The 20,492-nt window shown below is 43.2% G+C and overlaps 2 protein-coding genes across 2 annotated transcripts in view; one reads left to right on the forward strand and one right to left on the reverse strand.

The window, feature by feature from the left end:
* Nucleotides 1-337: 337 nt before the first annotated feature.
* abcg8 (ATP-binding cassette, sub-family G (WHITE), member 8) lies at nucleotides 338-10,605 on the forward strand (the record flags this gene model as incomplete). Its single annotated transcript, XM_080449651.1, has 13 exons — nucleotides 338-391; nucleotides 2,679-2,783; nucleotides 3,194-3,341; nucleotides 3,469-3,707; nucleotides 4,157-4,289; nucleotides 4,554-4,823; nucleotides 5,226-5,385; nucleotides 5,790-5,891; nucleotides 5,995-6,194; nucleotides 7,219-7,295; nucleotides 8,437-8,704; nucleotides 9,917-10,044; nucleotides 10,468-10,605. 13 exons carry the CDS (start codon nucleotides 338-340, stop codon nucleotides 10,603-10,605), a joined length of 2,022 nt encoding a protein of 673 aa, XP_080305777.1.
* A 1,826-nt stretch (nucleotides 10,606-12,431) lies between these two features.
* Nucleotides 12,432-20,492, reverse strand: part of lrpprc (leucine-rich pentatricopeptide repeat containing) — a gene marked incomplete at its 5' end in the record, with an annotated part of 69,466 nt that continues 61,405 nt past the window's right edge. The window contains 4 exons of the mRNA XM_080450418.1: nucleotides 12,432-12,700; nucleotides 15,479-15,621; nucleotides 17,167-17,251; nucleotides 17,741-17,815. Coding sequence (XP_080306544.1) covers nucleotides 12,635-12,700; nucleotides 15,479-15,621; nucleotides 17,167-17,251; nucleotides 17,741-17,815 — 369 coding nt within the window. The 3' untranslated portion in view covers nucleotides 12,432-12,634. The remainder of the gene's footprint in view (nucleotides 12,701-15,478; nucleotides 15,622-17,166; nucleotides 17,252-17,740; nucleotides 17,816-20,492) is intronic.

Here is a 20,492-nt window from a genome sequence, read left to right on the forward strand (position 1 = left end):
CACACAACAGTGAAGGACTGAGAATGTATCTGGACAGTTGGACGTTGTGCATACTATGGAGGCTGATTTGACTTGGTTAAGGGCACCGGAGCTACATGAGTGTGTGTGAACATTACAGTAAACTGTGCTGAAGCAAACTGGAGCACAGAGGAGTTCTTCAGCTGGACTGGAGACGAAGAGTGCAATAGAAGAATCAGAAGAGAGATAGCCTACAACAAAGTAAGAGTGAGAGATAGATCAGAGCACAAACAGGTGGTAATATTGGAGGACGGAGAGAAGAAAAAAGGGGGGAATTGACCCCTGACCCTACAAACTACAACCAACAACTTGCATCACCATGGACACAGAGTTAGACCCTAACCCCGGTCGCACTGACGGGTCAACACACAAGGTCAGTCTGCATTCTGCAAATATGGGAATCATTTAAATGTTAATGGCAGGACTTGAACTGGACACAACATGATATAAAGGTCTATTGCACCATGCATTGATTGATTGCATACTGTGTATACCGTAGTGGTGGCATTTACAGTAGAGTAGCTTTGAGTACATTATTTGTTCCATCTCTCCATGACAATTAATTTAAAGTCTTGCATGATTAATTATTCAAACACATCAGTGAAGTTTTACCTCTGCAACAACTAAAAGGAGGATTAGTCACCCTCCATACAGCATCCAACTGCTTGGCTCAAGGGCTTTGCATTCGCTAAATACAATTATTTTGTTGAAGTTTTATTTTTTCAATATTTTTCTTTTTAATATCTCAAATCTCATTGAGGTCCTTACTGTAAGTTGACTGTCAGGTAGAATGAAAAAGCAAGCATTTCTAACAGATTCAGGACTCCAGGCATGATGTCAATGGGTACAGGAGACCACAGATCTATCTAATGCCAGTAGCTGGAGACCACAGATCTAATGGCAGTAGCCAGAGGTCCTAGCCGGTTTAAACAGCTGCATCAGCACTAAAAGAACATATATTAAAAACATTTTGTTTAGCTTTATTTACATAGGATGGTTAGAGAACGGAAAATGAGGGCAGAAAGAGACAATGACATGAAACGCATAAATGTTTTACATACAGTACACTTACAATACATGGAGATTTGTTAAAAAGTAATCTCTGAGACAACAACATTCCCAGTAACTTTCTACAGGCTGCGGTGGCTAATCAAGCTACTTAGTGCACAGTCAAATCCTCAGTTTTAATTGATCAATTTGTAACTCTGAGAGTGTACAAATGTAACCAAAAAGGTCTTACAGGTCCATTAGGATACCTGGTTACATTTGTACACTCTCACAGTTAAATGAACACTCATGTTTTTCTGTGTATTTGTAAAAAGTAGTGGTTGTCAATGTAATAGTTGACCAATGACCAGTGCATCAAACACTTAGTAATGTCCCCGGTTTGATTTCAGCTGGGGACCTGAATGCATGTACACCCTACGATGCTTGTGAATATTAAAAGCAATCTGCAATCTTACACGCATCCAAATTCACTTCAATCCACACACACACAGTGAGGTATCATTCCAGTGCAAGTGAAGGTTCCTGCTCAGTGATAGTGGACTCATTTAAAAGTCATGGTCAAGATAAGGCGTAACCTATAATTGGAGACACAGCTGCCACCTCTAACCCATATCTTGTTATCTATTAGAACGTCAGCCTGTCTTAGATTTTATCTGTGCACTTATCTAGATGAGAGAATGACAAGAGTACATAACCATAACATTAGGCCGTGTTTCAAATGGACCCTGGACCCACAAAAGGACTCAGGGAGCAATTGTTTACACATACAAACGTGTAAACGCGCGCACGCACACACACACACACACACACACACACACACACACACACACACACACACACACACACACACACACACACACACACACACACACACACACACACACACACACACACACACACACACACACACACACACACACACACACACACACACACACACACACACACACACACACCTGACCATTCATATGGTATGGTGTATGATTATTGATTAATGACTATGGTGCTGACTATTTTAATGACTACAATATGATGTGTACAGCAGATAGCAAATGGCTGTTAAAGTTAAGGAGGACAATGTCCTTTAATGACTTCTACAACTAAGGCAATTCTGAGGCACATACACTGTAAAATCCTCAGTGTTTGATTTTAAGTAGTAAGTATTACAGGTCCATTTGGTTACATGTGTACACTCTGAGTTACAAATGGATAAATTAACAATTTTGCTGTGCAGAGATTCTCAGACGAGAATAATTACCATTCACATTCCACATTATGACATTATGACCCCCTTATAACCATACCCACATATATGGCCACATTAATAATGCAGGGATGTCAATATGTTTCTGTACAGTACATGGATCATTCTTGGCATGCCATCGAACCACCAAGAATCTCTGTAAAGCAAACTGGAGCAAAGAGCAGTTGTTGCGTATCAGGACTTTGATACTCAACAAAAATAAATGGCATGACTCTGTCACACATTAGAGGGGAAATATTTTGACCATCCTAAACAAATTACTCAAGTGTGTGTGTGTGTGTGTGTGTGTGTGTGTGTGTGTGTGTGTGTGTGTGTGTGTGTGTGTGTGTGTGTGTGTGTGTGTGTGTGGTACTCATTTACCTCTCTCTTTCTCTCTCTACCATGTCAGAGTCGCGATATAGAGTTGTTCTCATCATCAGAGGAAGACAGCAGTCTGTATTTCACCTACAGCGGTGGATGCAACGAGCTGGAGGTCAAAGACCTGCACTATGAGGTAACAACAGGACAGGGCTGTCTCTCTTGATTTATTTCTTGGCAAGAGAAACCCTCTCCGGAGAACAGCTAGCGCACTTAACCACATCAACCCTGATTGGATAAAATTTGTATCCCAACCTGGACATGCATTCCCTGTTTCCTAAAGAGCCGGAGAGAAAGGAAGACTCCTGTTACTGAACAAACACTCGATATCAATGAGTACTATCAGAATATAGAGATATTTAACACTTATTTTAACAATGAAATATCACTTACCCTACCTTTAATGTTAGGCATACCTGTGTTAGATGTAATGTTAGGGTAAGGATTAGGGTTAGATCGGTTATATGGAATGAATGAATGAAGACAAAGCAATGTGCCTGACAGTTCGGAAAACCTGTGCACGTGCGTGTTTGTGTGTCTCACTAGGTGGACACAGCAGCCCAGATCCCCTGGTATGAGAGGCTGTCAGAGTTTAAGATGCCCTGGGAGATGAAGGGAGACAAACAGACAGCCATCAACAGGCTCAATCTCCGAGTACACAGTGGACAGATGCTGGCCATCATAGGCAGCTCAGGTAACATAAAACATAGTGTATTGCGCAGACCAACACACACACACCAGATTGCCTGCCAGACTGTCTTCCAAGGTTTGTGAGCAGACGCTGACTAGTGTTAATTACCCGTCTAACCACCTAACCCCAGGCTGCGGCAAAACCTCTCTGCTGGACATCATAACGTGCCGTGATGAGAGTGGCGTGATCAAGTCGGGTCAGATTCTGATCAACGGGAAGCCCAGCACACCGCGTGTGGTCAGGAAGAACATCGCCCACGTGCGGCAGGATGACCGCCTGCTCCCACACCTCAGCGTCCGAGAGACCTTGGCCTTCGTAGCCAAGCTCAGGCTCCCGACACACTTCACCCAGGCTCAAAAGGACAAGAGGGTAAGACTATTACAGGATCCAAACAATATCCAGTATGTAGTAAAGGTTTGCCATGAGACTGCAAAACTAAATGGAGTGGAGATATTATCTCCATTGGACCTAGCTTTAGTTGTGTTTGTAAATTAATTCAAATAATTCTAAACTCTGCCTTGACATTTCTCTTTAAGCATTGCCATGCTTTCCAAAGAGCACAAGGTTCTAGCCAAGGTCAAGTTCTTCTTTCATTGTATGAACTTTCAAAATACTTTCTGCTTAGATGTATACAGGGTCCAACACACATACTTTATCAGTCCTGTACTGTATTTGAGTGACAAATAACACCAACTAGACAGATAGTTTAATGATGGCAATGTCTGTCCCTTAATCACTTTACAGTATATACCTTAATGCTGGTCCATCTGCACGTCCTGCAAGGATACCTAACCGCGTCTACCGTTTTCCCGTCGCAGGTTGATGATGTCATTGCCGAGCTGCGGCTGCGACAGTGCGCCAACACCAGGGTGGGGAATGAGTACGTGAGGGGCGTGTCTGGAGGAGAGAGGAGGAGAGTCAGCATAGCTGTCCAACTGCTCTGGAACCCTGGTGAGAGAGAGAGACAGACATATTTTTTAAAAGGAGTAGTTCACCAAAAAAATTACTTATTTTCAATCAATTACACATCCTATGAGGCCTTGAATTCAGTAGGAGACCGGAGACTCCACCAGTCATCAAATTATTGGCTTAGGAATGTGAACTACTCCTTTAATAACCACGCAGAATCACACACAATTACAGTACAAACAGACAGACATAAAGTCCCATACCTGTACTTGATGGTCTTCAACCTGATCCGCTATTGCCCCCAAGGCATCCTGATCCTAGACGAGCCCACGTCAGGCCTGGACAGCTTCACGGCCCACAACCTGGTGATCACACTGTCCCGCCTGGCGCGAGGGAACCGGCTGGTGCTGCTGTCGGTCCACCAGCCTCGCTCGGACATATTCCAGCTGTTCGACCTGGTGGTGCTGCTGTCCTCCGGCTCGGCCGTCTACTGCGGGCCTGCCCGGGACATGGTGCCCTACTTCACCGCCCTGGGACACCCCTGCCCCCGATACTGCAACCCTTCTGACTTCTACGGTGGGTGAAATGTGGAGCAGGGATGGCGAGAGAGAGGGAGAGGAGACTGACATGAAATTTGTTTTAGTACTGGTCCAGAGATATATTCAAACTCAAAGTGCAAAATTTGATTGCATTTGTACACTCAGAGTTAAATGAACTCTTACTAGAGAGTAACATAACATGCATAACATACATTGTGATGACAGATTGGACTAGACAATTATACACAGCTGACTAATAATGTGCCCTATCCCTTTACCTTTCAACCCTCTGTCTGTCTGTGTCTGTGTGTGTGTGTGTGTGTGTGTGTGTGTGTGTGTGTGTGTGTGTGTGTGTGTGTGTGTGTGTGTGTGTGTGTGTGTGTGTGTGCGCGTGCGTGCGTGCGTGCGTGTGTGTGTGTGCACATGCGTGCGTGTCCAGTGGATCTGATCAGTATAGATAGGCGCAGTCCAGAGAGGGAGAGGGAGTGTTTGGAGCGCGCGAGGATCCTGGCTGCGCAGTTCGTGGACAAGGTGCAGGATACAGATGACTATATGTGGAAGCCAGACGGATCCAGTGCAGCACTGACAGACACTGACAGGTAGCTGTAGTTCTCTCTCTCTCTGTGTGTGTGTGTGTGTGTGTGTGTGTGTGTGTGTGTGTGTGTGTGTGTGTGTGTGTGTGTGTGTGTGTGTGTGTGTGCGCGTGCGTCGTGCGTGCGTGCAGGCAGGCAGGCGTGCGTGTGCGCGTGCATGTGTGGATTCTTCTGTTAAAGGAGAGGTCCGCTCACGGTATAATACTCTCCCATGATTTAACAAACAACGTTTCGCCCAAGAAGCCCAGTCAACAAATCTGGTCAATTATCTGATTATGAATGATATTACTCCAATCTGTCCTCAGTCACTGGATAACAGTCATTGTAATAAAGCAGGGTCTGTGCAGTGGAATGAACACATTAAACTGTTGTTGCTGTGTGTTCCATGAGTCTGTCGTCTTCTCTTCCAGTGCTCAGCAGCTCAACAGAGAGAAGGGAGAGGAGGTGATCACTGTGTCCAAACAGAAGGACAGACTGCCTGGCAGACTGCACCAGTTCACCACGCTCATCAGGTGAAAGCAACACACACACACACACACACACACACACACACACACACACACACACACACACACACACACACACACACACCTCAACTTTCTCATCTCCCCCCAGGCGTAACATGTACAATGACTTCAGAGACCTGGTCACCCTATTGGTCCACGGCTTCGAGGCCCTCCTCATGTCGTTGCTGGTTGGCTTTCTCTACTACGGGGCGGGACAAGAGCGTCTGTCCATCCAGGACACAGTGGCTCTCCTCTACATGATCGGAGCTCTGACTCCATTCGCTGTGGTGCTGGACGTCATAGCCAAATGTGAGTGATTGACAGCTGTCAAACTATTAACCACTTAAGCCCTATTTTATACTTTGCCCTACGATGGTGTCGCATGACAGAAATAGCTGATCCACAAGCTCACAGCGCGTCGCCTCGCGATGTGTTTTGAGCTTGTAGATCTGTTTTATAAAAGTTTAAGTGCTAATGATCAGCCCTAGTGAAAATTGTATAGAATTGGCATGTCAGGAAAGATAGTTAGTCAAATGCAGAATGGCCTTACGTAGCAGCAAGTGAAATAATGAACTTGCCTAATAACATGAGATAAATAAAATGTTATGATGAAACCATTGTGTTTACAAACTGAATTAATGTCCCACCAAAAGCCAAGGACAAGTCTGGGTCACCTAATGTCAAATCCAAGTCAAATTATGAGCCAAATGGATTCTAACACATTTGTATACAATAAAATGTAACCAAAATGTAATGGTATTAATGGAACTTTTAGGTGTCATAGAACCGTTTTAATTTCCATAAATAACCTTTTTTTTTGATAGAGGTAGAGGTAGTTCTAGGTAGAACTAGTATGTGTCTGGAAATTCAAGAATATATAAAAAAAAGATTATCATCTGTTCTAAAATGATTTGGTGCCTGAAAAAGCATATAGAAATATCTTGTTCTTTCCAGATATAAATATGATGAGGCATTTCATAGTTGTAGATCCACTTTCATGTCATTTGTTACACTCCTTGGAGTCATAATGAATAATAGTTCTGCTGAGTGATACGAGTTGGTTGAGTGTCATATTGTTCAGAACCCGGGTCTACCGCGTGGAAAGCCAACATCTTAACCACTAGCCTAAAGGGGAATTCCCCCTTGGCCGGGGGGAGATATTAGGCTTTTGGTCATTAGACAGCGGCTCTGAGCCACTACTGCTACTCTTAGAGCCACTAATAGGGCAAAAAATAGAAAAGTTTGAGGGACGCTGCTGGCAGCACAGAAGGTAAAATGATCGATCTGTGAGCTACAATCTCAGCCTCTAACCAATTTCTTCACATTGTTCCAGGTCATTCAGAGAGGGCCATGCTGTACCATGAGCTGGAGGACGGCATGTACAATGTCACTTCCTACTTCTTCGCCAAGGTAAAACACTGTTTTAGCCTTAAGCAATTTTCAGACAGCAACCCCCCAAAATAATCATATTTGAACTGACCCCCCCCCCCCCCCGAACCCTGACAAGCACTTGGAATTGTGGCATGACATTTTTTTTTACTCGGTTACACAGATAAATATTGTCAAAATAGCAGATCTAGACAATAATTTGAAGATGGCGTGGCTGGTCAGTAGGACTGTTTTGATCTCCATAAATTCAAGGCTTCATGGGGTGTGTAACTGATAGACCCCTGGGGGTCCCGACCCACAGGTTGAGAACCACTGGGTTATTTGACTGAGTGACTGATAAATGTCAAGTAGGCAGAGGGGTTGGATGTGTGGAGCTTCTGGAGAATGTCTTGGAAGTATAAAATAAGCCGGACTTTCTCAAACTATGGGTCAGGACCCTAAGTGGGGTAACGAGAAGTTACCGGTGGGGTCGGACTTGGACAACTGAAAAAAATAAAAATGTATCTTTCCCATTAAGTTTTATTTGTTTTTGAAAAGCATAGCCTGTGATATCTGCAGACAGATATAGGCTACATACTGCAACTGTATGCTTATTTACAAAAGTGTACAGAAATGCTTTTCCTTAACTTTTAAACTACATTGATAAGACACAAAATCAGCAGGAATCACAGCTTTGTAAGTATATTTTCTAATAAATATTCATAAATTCCTATTTTTTTATCACGCTTTATTTCAACTTTGAAATAGCACTATAAAACAAGTGTGGGGTCGCCAAAGAATTTCCCCCATAAATTGGGGTCCTGGTATCGACCATATCAGGACCAGGTTTGAGGACCCCTGGTGTAAGCCATTCCTGAGAAGACAGTTCCCCTTTAATATCAGTAGGGGTCAGTCTTGCTCCATGTGGAAGAAACAATTATGTGAAAAATACTTGTCTGCTGTCCTGCAGTAGGCCTACTGATGTGGTTATGACGTGTGTGTGTGTGTGTGTGTGTGTGTGTGTGTGTGTGTGTGTGTGTGTGTGTGTGTGTGTGTGTGTGTGTGTGTGTGTGTGTGTGTGTGTGTGTGTACACGCATATGCATACAGTATGTACATGTTCATGTGATGTGTGTGACTTTATCTTTCTTTGCACACATAAGTATGTTCTCTCACAATCCATAGATCCTTGGGGAGTTACCGGAGCACTGTGCGTTCACCCTGGTCTACGGCCTGCCCATCTATTGGCTGGCTGGGCTCAATGAGGCTCCGGATCGCTTCCTGCTCAACTTCCTGCTGGTGTGGCTGATGGTGTACTGCAGCCGGTCCATGGCGCTGTTTGTGGCCGCCGCCCTGCCCACGCTGCAGACCTCGGCCTTCATGGGCAACGCCCTGTTCACCGTCTTCTACCTGACCGGAGGCTTCGTCATCAGCCTGGAGAACATGTGGTTAGGTGAGGGGACAGACAGACGACAGAGACAGACAGACTGTAGAACAGTGGTTCCCAAACATTTTAGCTCGAGACCCAAAAGAGAAATTTGATCTCGTCTCCCCGGGACACAAACTAGTGACTTCTTAAATTGTTTTAAACTTCTTAAACATTTGACATGTTTGTGATTATTTTTATTTTTTTTATCTTTTGAAATAATCATAAAAAACTAGGGGTATTTACTTGCGACCCACATATGGGTCCTGACCCACTGTTTGGGAAACAAACATTGTATTGTTTCTTTCTAACTAGTGTGGTATTTTTATAAGCTTGGGAACACATGGCTAGGAGAGGATAAAGAAATTGAGGATTTAAAGGAATAATTCAATGAAAATACTGTCATTATCTAGTACTCCTGTTCTAGCGGAAACGCAGATGAAGTATCTTTGTCCACATAACACAGAGCAGACTTCTCCTAAACAACTCAACTTCTTAAGAGTTCCAAAAAGGCAAAGAAATGGGAGCGGTATGTTCACGCCGCTGTCCTCAAGCCTAACTCTAAACTGTGGGAACAAAGGAAATATCCATTACTCACAGTTTGTGCTGCATAATCCAATCTGAAGCCATGATTCTCAACCTGTGGGCCGGGGACACTGGGCCGTGAGGATATTGCAAATGGGCCCCCATATAATTGGTAAAACACTAACAAAAACTGTAAAGCAATTTCAAAACTTAAAACTTTTAATAATTGTTTTCATTGTGATACCGATGAATAGGAACTTAAGGTAAATGTAATTTCCATTGATCCAAGCCACAACACAATTCATTTGCACTAAATAATGATGTAAATACAGGTATTTTACTCTCACTGTGCGATTGTCTGGTTTCAGAATCTTTTTCCTTTATTTATGTGCTGCACAAGCTGTCGAGAAATGTAATTGTAATTTTTGGACCGCCAAGAACTGGTCACCTTAGACTTGACTGGTTTTGGAGAAGTATGCAATGGGAGTTGTGCAGGCAACCTCCCTGTGTGTTACTGTTATGTATTGTGGACAAAGAAACTTTCAACTGGCATGAGGACGAGTGTGTGACAATGTGACAACTGTAATGACAGTATTGTCATGTTTGGGCAAACTGTTACTTTATATTTGTGGGCTGGTTTATATGTCATGCTAATCGTGTGTGTGTGTGTGTGTGTGTGTGTGTGTGTGTGTGTGTGTGTGTTGCACTTACCAGTGGCGTCATGGTTCTCCCATGCCTCCTTCATGCGTTGGGGGTTTGAGGGCATGTTGCAGGTGCAGTTCAGAGGACTGATGTACCCAGTCACCATTGGGAATTTCACCTTTGAGGTCGATGGCATCTATGTGAGTTAAAACTGAACACACACAATCACGTATAGGGCTACAACTCTATAAAATAAAAATACCTGCAACATATTTTTATTTTTTTTATCGGCTAAATCGATAGGTATGATTAACCACTTAAGTCGTATTGTTTTACTTGGTCTTAAAACTTCTTTTCTTAAATGATTTATTTACTAACTCTTGGGAAAAAAAAGTGATCAATTAGTTTGATTAACAGTTGCACTCCTAATCATGTCACATAAACACAGCTCTGTAGTTAAATAGGCCTACTCCTACACAACTTACATCAAACGCAAATCCATACTGATGATTTTGTGATGAACATCTTTCATACTAAAAGTCTTTCAGTTGACACAATGACATAAATCCACCCTATCATACAGTTATTTGAAGTAGTTTCTCTCTGTTTCTCTGCATATCTAGGTGGTGGAGGCCATGAAAATGAACCAGTATCCTCTGTACTGCAGCTTTCTGGTCATGTTGGCTGTGATTGTAGCCTTTATGGTGCTCTACTACCTGTCACTCAAATTCATCAAGCAGAAGTCCAGCCAGGACTGGTGAACACACAACTCGGAATGTGCAAATTGTACACCCTCAGAGTTACACACGGATAAATTAACACTGAAGATTTTACAATGTGCAAGAGTGTGAGTCGTTTCCATCAGGTTTCCATCAATGGTCTAATTTTGGTTTCAGATTCGACTGGTTTCGATAATCTGCCCATATTTTTCCACTTTTCATTGTAGTGGCTCAGCTAGTGTCTAAACTGTTATTTGAATACTTGACAATGCCATAACTAGTTGATTATTTAGAGAAAACAGTGACTGAATACATATATGTTTGTCTTATAGGCAGCATTTGTTTAAAATGTTTTGGAATTTTGATAGCAATAGTTGAACATTTTGTGGACAAGGACTTGCACAAATTCCAGGCATGCAATGTCGAGGGACCAATCTAGTTCTATTTAAAATCCATAAGAGTTTGACCCTCTGTAACTGGTCCAAAACTAGATCAAATTAGCAGAAGTACATATTGCCGTGCCACCGTCTGCCACTGGATGGCAGCAGAACACTTCAGAGTTGGTTTCTACATGTTTTCAATGATGTAATTTTTCATTCATTTGCTTTTTTCTGTCTTGGCAAATGATTAGAGTGCCACTTTAGCAGATATCCATCTGCAGCTTTTGCCTGTTCCATTTTCAATCTTTTTTTTTTCTACAGCTTAATCTTTTTTGTATATGTAAGGTTATTAAGCTTAACATGTGTGCCAGTATAGGCAATGCGGAGAAAAGCCAAAGAGAAATTTGTAGTAAGTCACACTCCGAAACGGAGCTTTGTTGTGTTCTCATAGATTGAAGATTATATAAACTGTGTTTTCTTTTTTGCACTGGTGCAAAAGCCTGATAAATGTATCGCCGACATGTTTTGGATCCATATTAGTAGAACAATAAATCAAGTTGCTCCACTTGAAGGTGTTTTTCTTCCTTAACGGTAGGATTCTCAAAGAATAGTCAGACAGTATGACTACTTTGGAATTAGCACTCACACACACACACACACAGCTTCAACCCTGCATCTAATCATGTCAAGAGAAATTAAGATGATTAGGAAAATTGATTGACAGCTGTTATGCCGTTATTAAACTAGCAAATTGCGTGGATATCAGGATCCACATAGAAATGGTGTGGCTCCAATGTAGATTTCGGACTTCATGTGACCAGCTGTGACATCAATGACATCAATGTCATCTATGACACTTGGAATTGTAGGCATTACATTTAGTTTGACTCGGTTCCACAGATAAATAGTGAAAATAGCCGATCTTTCTTATATTATTTGACAATTTGGCTAATGTTTGACCAGTTTTTTTTATAGTTTGTTGATTACTTTTGATGCCGTAATGGCCTTTATTCAAAAAAAGATTTAAGGTATTAAAACGGGTCTTAAAAGTCCTTAAGTCAATTTACTGTCATCTGGCGACCCCCCCAAAATCATGGGGGGACCCACAGGTTGAGAACCACTGATCTATGACATCATTTATCTATGACATAGCTATGATGTACGACTCCAAATTTCACACTGTAATCCAAGGTCATCAACTTGCAGCACAATGTCAAGATCATCTATATAAAGTTCAAGTTTGTCTGTGGGGTTGTTTGTCTGTGTGCCCAGATTATGGACAAATAAGGACATGCCCGACATCAGCGAAAATCACAGCTGTAAGAGTAACACAGGATCTGGCATTTTTTAGGTAAATCAAATTATGATGTTCTTTTGAAAGTGCAATCCTCGATAAAGAGAGCAGTTGACCAATGACAAGTTGAAACACACTCAAACACAAACCCACACACCTTTTGAGCAACGAGAAAACAGGACGCCATGTTGATTCCTAGCTTTATTTATTAGCATAAATACTTCTGTACATAATCATCTTCATTTTCAGCGGTGCAGCGGACAAACTTTAACATAACGACAGCATGAACACAGTATTTCACAATTTATTTTACCCCAACTCAAAGAACTTGTAAAAAACTAAATTAAGGACAAAGAATGGAGGGATGGAGGGAAGAGGTGAGGCTGGGAGAACGAGTCTACTCCTCTGCTGCTGCTTGGGCTTTTCCCTCCTTCAGCTTTTCTGCGTAGAACTTAAAGGACTCCTGGAAGCATAGACAAAAGAGAGAGGAGATAAAGAGCAAATTAGCATCAAACAGGAACAAACTATTCCCAACGACTTGTATGGGGAACAAAAGCCATTGTTTCATAGGCAGAGTGTGTGTTTTGTTTTTCGTTTGTGCATTTGTATTTGCGTGTGTGTGTGTGTGTGTGTGTGTGAAATACTTTCCAAAAAGTAAGCAACTGCCGAGGCCCCTCTGGGCTCAGCTAAATAGTCTCCACTTACCATGGTGAGGTTGTTTCCTTTCATCTTGAAATTCCCATTAATATACAAATAAGGGATTTGTAAGCAGGCTCGCTACACACACGCACACATACGTCCATACAACTCACTGTTCTTTCCGTTCCTCACTCTGGCTTCTGCTAATTAATCACCGTTTTGATCCAAAGAGTTGTGTTCTTTTACTCTGAGGTGTGGGTTTAGGGCAGGTGGGGGTGTGAATGCTTTTCACAGATTACAGTTGTTCCCCACGTCGTACAGTCCCTTAATAACGCAAGGATTTAATGTCAATAAGTAGCTGTGTTCGTCGTACAAAGAGGACGAGAGTGATTGTGTGAGAGAAGGATTGATTGACTGAGAAAGAGAGGGGCTGGAGGGGGCTCAACACCTTTCTTATCTCCTCTCTCCTGAGACACTTTGTCCTGGAAGCCACTATGACAAACGGAGGGAACGAGAGGAGGAGGAAAGGAGAGAGGGGGTGATGGACAGGCAGAGTATTGACCCCGAGTTTGGTTTGTGGAAAACTTTTTCCAGATACAATCGCAAACTTTAGTGGGGCACCTCTATATTTTGAGTATATTCACGTAATGTTCTGGCACAGTCTGTCTTGTAGACAGGAAAAAGCTACACATCACCACTACAAAAGATACAGACCATAAAAAGCAAGTCTCACGGCCATCTCTATTTAATACCAGTAGCCAGCAGAGGCGGATCACCATTTTATGGTCGGTTTTAAGGTGGTACAAGAGGTTGTCGAGAGAGAGGGAGAGAGATGAGAAGAGGTGAGGAAAGGTGACTGCAATGTGCACGTCTCCCATTCCCCAAGGACATTCTCCTGTGCTTATAAAACCTGGCCTCACTTTACCTCTCCGACTGTGAATAATACAGAGGCAGTGAGAGTGTGTGTGGGGCGTGCGTGTGTGCTGTGCATGTGTGCACGCACACAAGTCATCCACTAATAACAGCCTTGCATGGACTTAACAAAATGTGCAATGCACTTGAAAACTCTACAGCAATAGGAGCTACACATAGATGGAGTCTATTGCTGTGACACTCTCTCACTTACACAATCCATGTACAGGCACAGCTTCACACACACACACACACACACACACGTTAGGACTTGCTGGTATGTGTGTTTTTTTCCACTGCTGCTGTTGTTGCTTTATTCAGATTCAGAGTGTGTAGAGCTGGGTTTCGGCTAGGCATTTTCTGTGACCGACAACATTATATTATTCCGGCCAGGTGTTAAATTAATCGGCCAAAATTTAATACACGTTGTATGCGTGTTTAGATAGTACGTGCGTGTGCACCGCCACCACCTAACTGATTGCTACACCTGTGTAGCGCAGCGCTTCTTTCACGTACTGATGCACTGCCCTCTGCGGTGTTTTTGTCCATAGTTTCATAAAGCATCATTTATCTACTTGTATTGATCATGCAGGGGTATTGTTTGCCAAAAATAACGAGTGATATGTCTACAAGCTACACCGCATAGTGTGCTGTAACATTATAGAGAATACACCAACTAGACTGAGCAATGCTTCAGGCTAAGCATCTCAACCTCGTTCAACTAAAGGTTGAAATAAATTATTTAAGCATGGCCAGTTGATTGTGTAGGTAGGCTAGTAACGTACATAATAAGCTTTCTTTTTGCTACGGTCATGTTAACGGCTTCATGATGCCAACAAAGTCACTTGCCTGTGTTCTTCCATCACTCCAAAACGCTCTTTCCAAGTCATTGACCGAGAGAGTCACTGTGCTTGTGCAGATAAGATAGCCGACCTCTTCACACTTCCTTGATCTTTCCCTGTAAAGTAAAGTAATGTTTTTCCCCCCATTGTCGCGCCTGATTTGCCTCTTTGTCTCCACTGGATTGGCACCATTGAATTGTCACCCAGGTGTTAAATGACACCATTTCACACCTGGCAAATGCCCCCCTTTCTCCATGACAAGGCTTGGACTTTCCACTGAAGTACCAATGGCAGGCCCTTTGAAATTGTCAGATGTCTTATCTGTACAGTAGGTAATTATATCCACGTCGGTCCCAAAGTCAGAGGCTTTTACAGATTGTAGCAACTCGCTCATTGCAATGAATTGATGAATGGTGTCATTTTGTACAACCTTTGATACTAGACAATACTGTAGAGTAGACTATATGACCAGTAGTCTACAGTATATATCGGAAGATGAGGGCTTGGTCGGTATATGATGGCATGTGCTGATGTATTGGCAAATGAGCATTATTGGCCACTAAAATAACCTTAAAGTCACTAGCTTTTCATTCTTTACCTTTCAGGATCCTAATCCTGCCAAGGGGCTATTCTTGGCATTGGCCCCATGTCAGTGTGGTTTGAGGGCTGCAAGGTTCACAGTTTGAGATTGGGAGTTGTACCAGAGAAACCATTCTCACAACACTCACCATTTTGAACAAGGCACTTACACCACTTAACATTTGCTAAAAAAAAATGTAGCGTGTCTCCCTGTACGAGTGTGTTTGTGTGTGTGTGTGTGTGTGTGTGTGTGTGTGTGTGTGACTCACAGGGGGCTCTGTGTAGGGGACGGCCTCCCCGGCGTTGCGGTAGAGCACGGCCAACCGTTTTAGTGACAGGTCGTCCAAATGCACGCCTTCCTTCACCATCAGTTCATGAAGATCTTTGGCTGATGCCAGGTCGTTATCCTGAGCTGAGAGACGCCAGAAAAAGACACAAAGACAGACCGTCAGCAAATCAGGAAATCTAACAGGAACTATTTCATATTTTGTGTTCATTTATTTCTTGTGTGCATGTAATGTGTATTTCAGGATCCGCATGGGAAGAGTGCGTCTCCAGTTGTGGATCTCAGACTTCATGTGGCAAGCCTGTGAGTCAATGACATATCTATGACATACGACTCCAAATTTGGAAACGGTTTCAGCCCCATACATATTTCAAAAAGTGTTATTTCATATTTGTATTTCAGGATCATTCAAACAGTCAGACAGTATAGTGAGACCCTTATCTAGTGGTTGTTTTTACTCAAGGAAGGGACTAGGTCCCCTATTTAAGGGAGAACTGTGATATCTGTCTATGCATACTGTGTTTGTGCATTCATGCGTAATTGCGTATGAAAGAAGTATCTGTCGGAGACTGTGTGTGTGGGTGTGTGTGCGCGCGCGCGCGCCACATTGTAGCTTCATGAAGGAAAGTTTGTTGTGCGATTTCGCAGCCAGATTGCTCACTTGCTGGCAGTCAGGGTGGGATGTAACTCCACAGCAAATGGTGGATGTTTTCTCATGTTTAGCTGTGATTAAAATGTTCTTCTCTTCTGGAACAGTAACACCTAAATATTTTTAACTTTTGTGTGTTCCCGTCTGAACCACGGCTCTACATAAAGAATAAATCACATAAACCCTCTATTACCTAGTAAACTTGACCAGAGTCGGCTCTGTACTTGATCTCCACTTTTTTCCTTCTACAACAAATCTCAGAAAATAGCCAATCTACAAGCTCACAAGGCGAATGTTCCCCCAAAATAGGATTGCTAGGGTGGTTAAATTGTTGCGTTAATTGATATAGCAAGGCAACAGCAATGTGAGGTCAAACAGAGTAAAGCACAAGTGTGTAGTTTGTAAAGAGTGAGAGATAAAGATGAGATGGGGGGGAAAACTAAAGAACAAAAGCAGACGTAACAAAAAAACAGAAGAGGGGAACGGTACAGAGGAGAACAGAGCATTGCTAATCTAGCCGTGGCCCTGGGCTGACCGGCCGGTTAGCTAATACTAATTAAATAGTCATGTTCACTTTCTGTACAGAGGAGGGAAGGAAGGAGTTGGTGAACACCAGCGAGGATGAGGAAACAGAGTAGACGGAGGTGAATGAGGAGAAAGAAGACAATAGAAGCATTGGGAGATGAGAGGAGGAGGAGGTAGGCTGAAGGACAGGAAGCGAGGGACATAAAGGGGAGAGAGGTGAAGAACAGAGTGGCGGAGCGTGTTGCGATTAGCACGCTAGGCTAGCCAGGACGGCCAACTCATTAGAGGACATGTGTTCTTTTAACCCTGAATGCCTGTCTGTTCGGCTGCAAAGACACAGACACACACACACACACACACTTGCTCTGATGCATTTTTAATCCTGTCGCTAATGACAAGTTAGCCACAGGCCAGCGAGCCGATCACTGCACCACTTTGTCTACTGCACAAGATCTCGCCCGGCCTCTTGAGTGTGTGTGTGTGTGTGTGTTTCTTACCATAACATTTCATCATGTATGTGTATTGGACGTCCTTCTCTGCGAAATCTGGAATCAGGGTCATAAGGCTCTTGACCTTGCCCACCTGCATGCCATATACAGCAAAACACACACACACACACACACACACACACAGACATACAAAGGAAAATAAATACATAGACAGTTTAGACAAGTCTGTGTGTGTGTGTGTGTGTGTGTGTGTGTGTGTGTGTGTGTGTGTGTGTGTGTGTGTGTGTGTGTGTGTGTGTGTTCGTGCATATATGACACAATGCACGTCAGTGGAGCTCAAAGAATAGGCAGTATGTCGTAGAACCACGTTAAAGGGAAGCTCAGAGAAAGTTGCATTTCTTGTAGAAAGAGCTCAAAATGTTAGGAAGGGGATGGCAGATCACTGAATTATGAACTATCACACAATAATCCTCATGACGATATAATGAAAAGCAATTCAAAATGTGAGAAACACATGTAAAGATGTTCGAAGGGAGGTACTTTACAACAGTATTAGGCTGGTGTCATGCACATGTTGAAGATGTATTCATGTACTGTATGTAGAAGAAATCAAATGTCTTACCTGTCCAGGTTTCTGGGACAGTCGACTTAGGTACGACAATAGCACAGCCTTCTGTTCAGCCACTGCGTTACAGCGCTATGGCAGACGGGGGGACAAAAGACATGACACTGTCACAATGAGGCCTGACATTGATCAAATGGGTTATTTTTTAAAGCAAAGAACCCTCCAACCTCTTTGTCAATGACATATATAAACACACAAGCTCACTCATAAGCTCTCCCTCGCTCTCTCTCTCACACGAGCAAGCCCATGCACACACACATCCAGGTCATAGGTTAATTACTGACTTAATAAGTGGGTCAGAAACACAACTCCTGGTTTCTTTAGGAATTATAATACATATAATTAATATACAGCACCACTCACTTCAAAAAGCATAATTATCTACACTTAGTCGCATAAAGGGCCACCAATCTAGCACTTAGTTGAAATCTAAATATACCCCAAGCTTTTCATTGGGTGATTTTGGCCTGTACCACTTCCTGCCATTACCCAATTAACTCAAACCAGGAAGTGAGAGATAATGATAGCAAGTGATAAGTTGGAGAGAGAGCGAGAAGAGAGGGAGAGTGAGAAATAGTTGGAAAGAGAGAAAAACACAGAGAGACAGACGAGTTACAAGCTTAGTATTTGACTTAAATGCCAACATAGAATGGAGCAATTTTCTCTGCACTTAGTCCACATAATGTACAGTATAGTCAAATACGATAATTCACAGATCTGTGTGCCTTTCCTGCTAGACATTTTAACTCAGATCTGCCTGGCTACGCAGCACACGTTTCAAGTGCGCGTACGTGTGTGTTGCATGAAAGTTGCAGTGTGCTATGCCAGTGAGTGGGTGAGAACGGAGAGAGGCCGTGTGTGTTTCTTTTTCTCTGGGCTGAGATGCAATGAGGTCATATTACTAGCCAGTCGTGAACTGACGCGTTTCACTCCTTCTCCTTGCAGAATTAAAAGGGGCTTGCTAGGCTTTTAGCCGTCTCACTCACACACGCACGCACACACACCAAGCTCCGCTCTCGACATAGTCACTCAGCGGCAGAATGGCTTTGGTACAATCAGGCAGATTAGACTAAAACTATGCGACTTCACTCAACCCCCCTCGCTCTTACATCCACCCCCCCCCCCCCGATCTCTCTCCTCTCTTTCTCTCTGCTAGACCGAACACTCCAAAAAGGCCAGGCCGGGTAGGGGCTACCTTCTCCGCTACACACACACGCACACACACCACTACATAAGAGCTACATCCTTTCCCCAAAGGCACAGAGTATCCGCCTTCCCGCTTTTTACTATTCTATGTTTTCTGGTCACATTTCAGTGGCTGAATGGCTCTCGCACTCATTCCACCCTCCCACTGGACAGGTTGCCTGTCATTATCATCATCTGTGTAGCTAGTTAGATAGAAGCTTTTCAGAGTTCCTTTTTGCCCGCTTCATTTATAATGGGACAGAAATAAGGAGCCGGGTTGTCACCCGCAGTGACCTGGACTAGTGGTTTTGGGGGTGGGGGAGTAAGGTGGCGGACCATGGCGAGTTACAAACCGGAACCTACCGGTCCAGGCTGGTCGGCACCGGTTTATCCTGAACAACAACGTGTGCAAAGTCATTTGAGGACCGTTTCTATTTAACTTCACTTGAAACAATTTATGTGTAACATAAGAACGCCGAGAACTTTCAAAGCACGTCAGACCAATTACGTACTGTATGATTCATTTCATCTTCACGTTGAGAAACATTTTGTTTCATTTTCTTGTACTGCACACGTTTCTCTTCCATTACCAACAGATATGATCTACAGATGTGAAAAGAGCAGACTACAGTACAGCCTGGAAAAAAAACATGGAGTCTATCGGTTGGCATTTAATTAATTAGTGATGAAGATGAGAGCAGGGCCAAGTCATGTATACATGTTCATTAGCATGCATGCTAGTCAGACAGGCCTGTTTAATGATTGAGACCTACTGTATAATGACTCTGGAGGTCAGGGAGGGAGCAGGAACATCACAGCAAATGTCTTGTCTACAGTATGTGACCTCCAGGTAAACACATGAACCCTAGCGTCCCTATTCTGGGCATGTCATAATAATAGGCAAACATTTGGCAAAAATAGCAGATCGGCAAGCTCGTTGTGAGCTTGTAGATCGGCTATTTTCACCAAAGACATTCGGTGTAGGGGGGAAAAGGAGGGGACCAACTATAGACCTCATGGAGGACATTGGTCAACTAAGTATATAGGGTTTAAGTTTAAGTGGTTAACACTTGCCATTTAATTTTTTTTATTTTTTTTGTACCGGTATTTGACAATACTTCTCTTTCTTTCCCCATCTTCATAAAGAGAGATAACACAGAAAGTGAGAACAGCGTCTTGTGACCTACTAAACACGGGTGCATTTAGTTCCTTTTGAAATAGTGATGAATGGTGGTCAGCAACAGCAGTTAAGTAACATATCCACGCTCATTAGCATGCACGCCAGTCAGAAACACCGCTAAATGATTGATAGACGGAGCGAGCGACTATAAACCAGGAGATTACTGGTGGACGGCTTGAGGTGGACCGAAGGCAAGCCATCTCTCTCTCCTCCGTCTGTCCTCGCCTGGTTTCCCCCCACTCTCTCTGATGCCTTCCACTCATCTATCTTGTGTTCTGTTTCCTGTCTGACTCATCTAAGCTGGTACATATTCACATCCCCAGAGCCGAACGCAGAGTCATGGAGCTGCACTTGATGAAGCGTGATCACATAAGTAAAGTGGCA

The sequence above is a fragment of the Gymnoscopelus braueri genome, assembly GCF_963280865.1.
Source record: "Gymnoscopelus braueri genome assembly, chromosome: 14".
Classification (NCBI taxonomy): Eukaryota; Metazoa; Chordata; class Actinopteri; order Myctophiformes; family Myctophidae; genus Gymnoscopelus; species Gymnoscopelus braueri.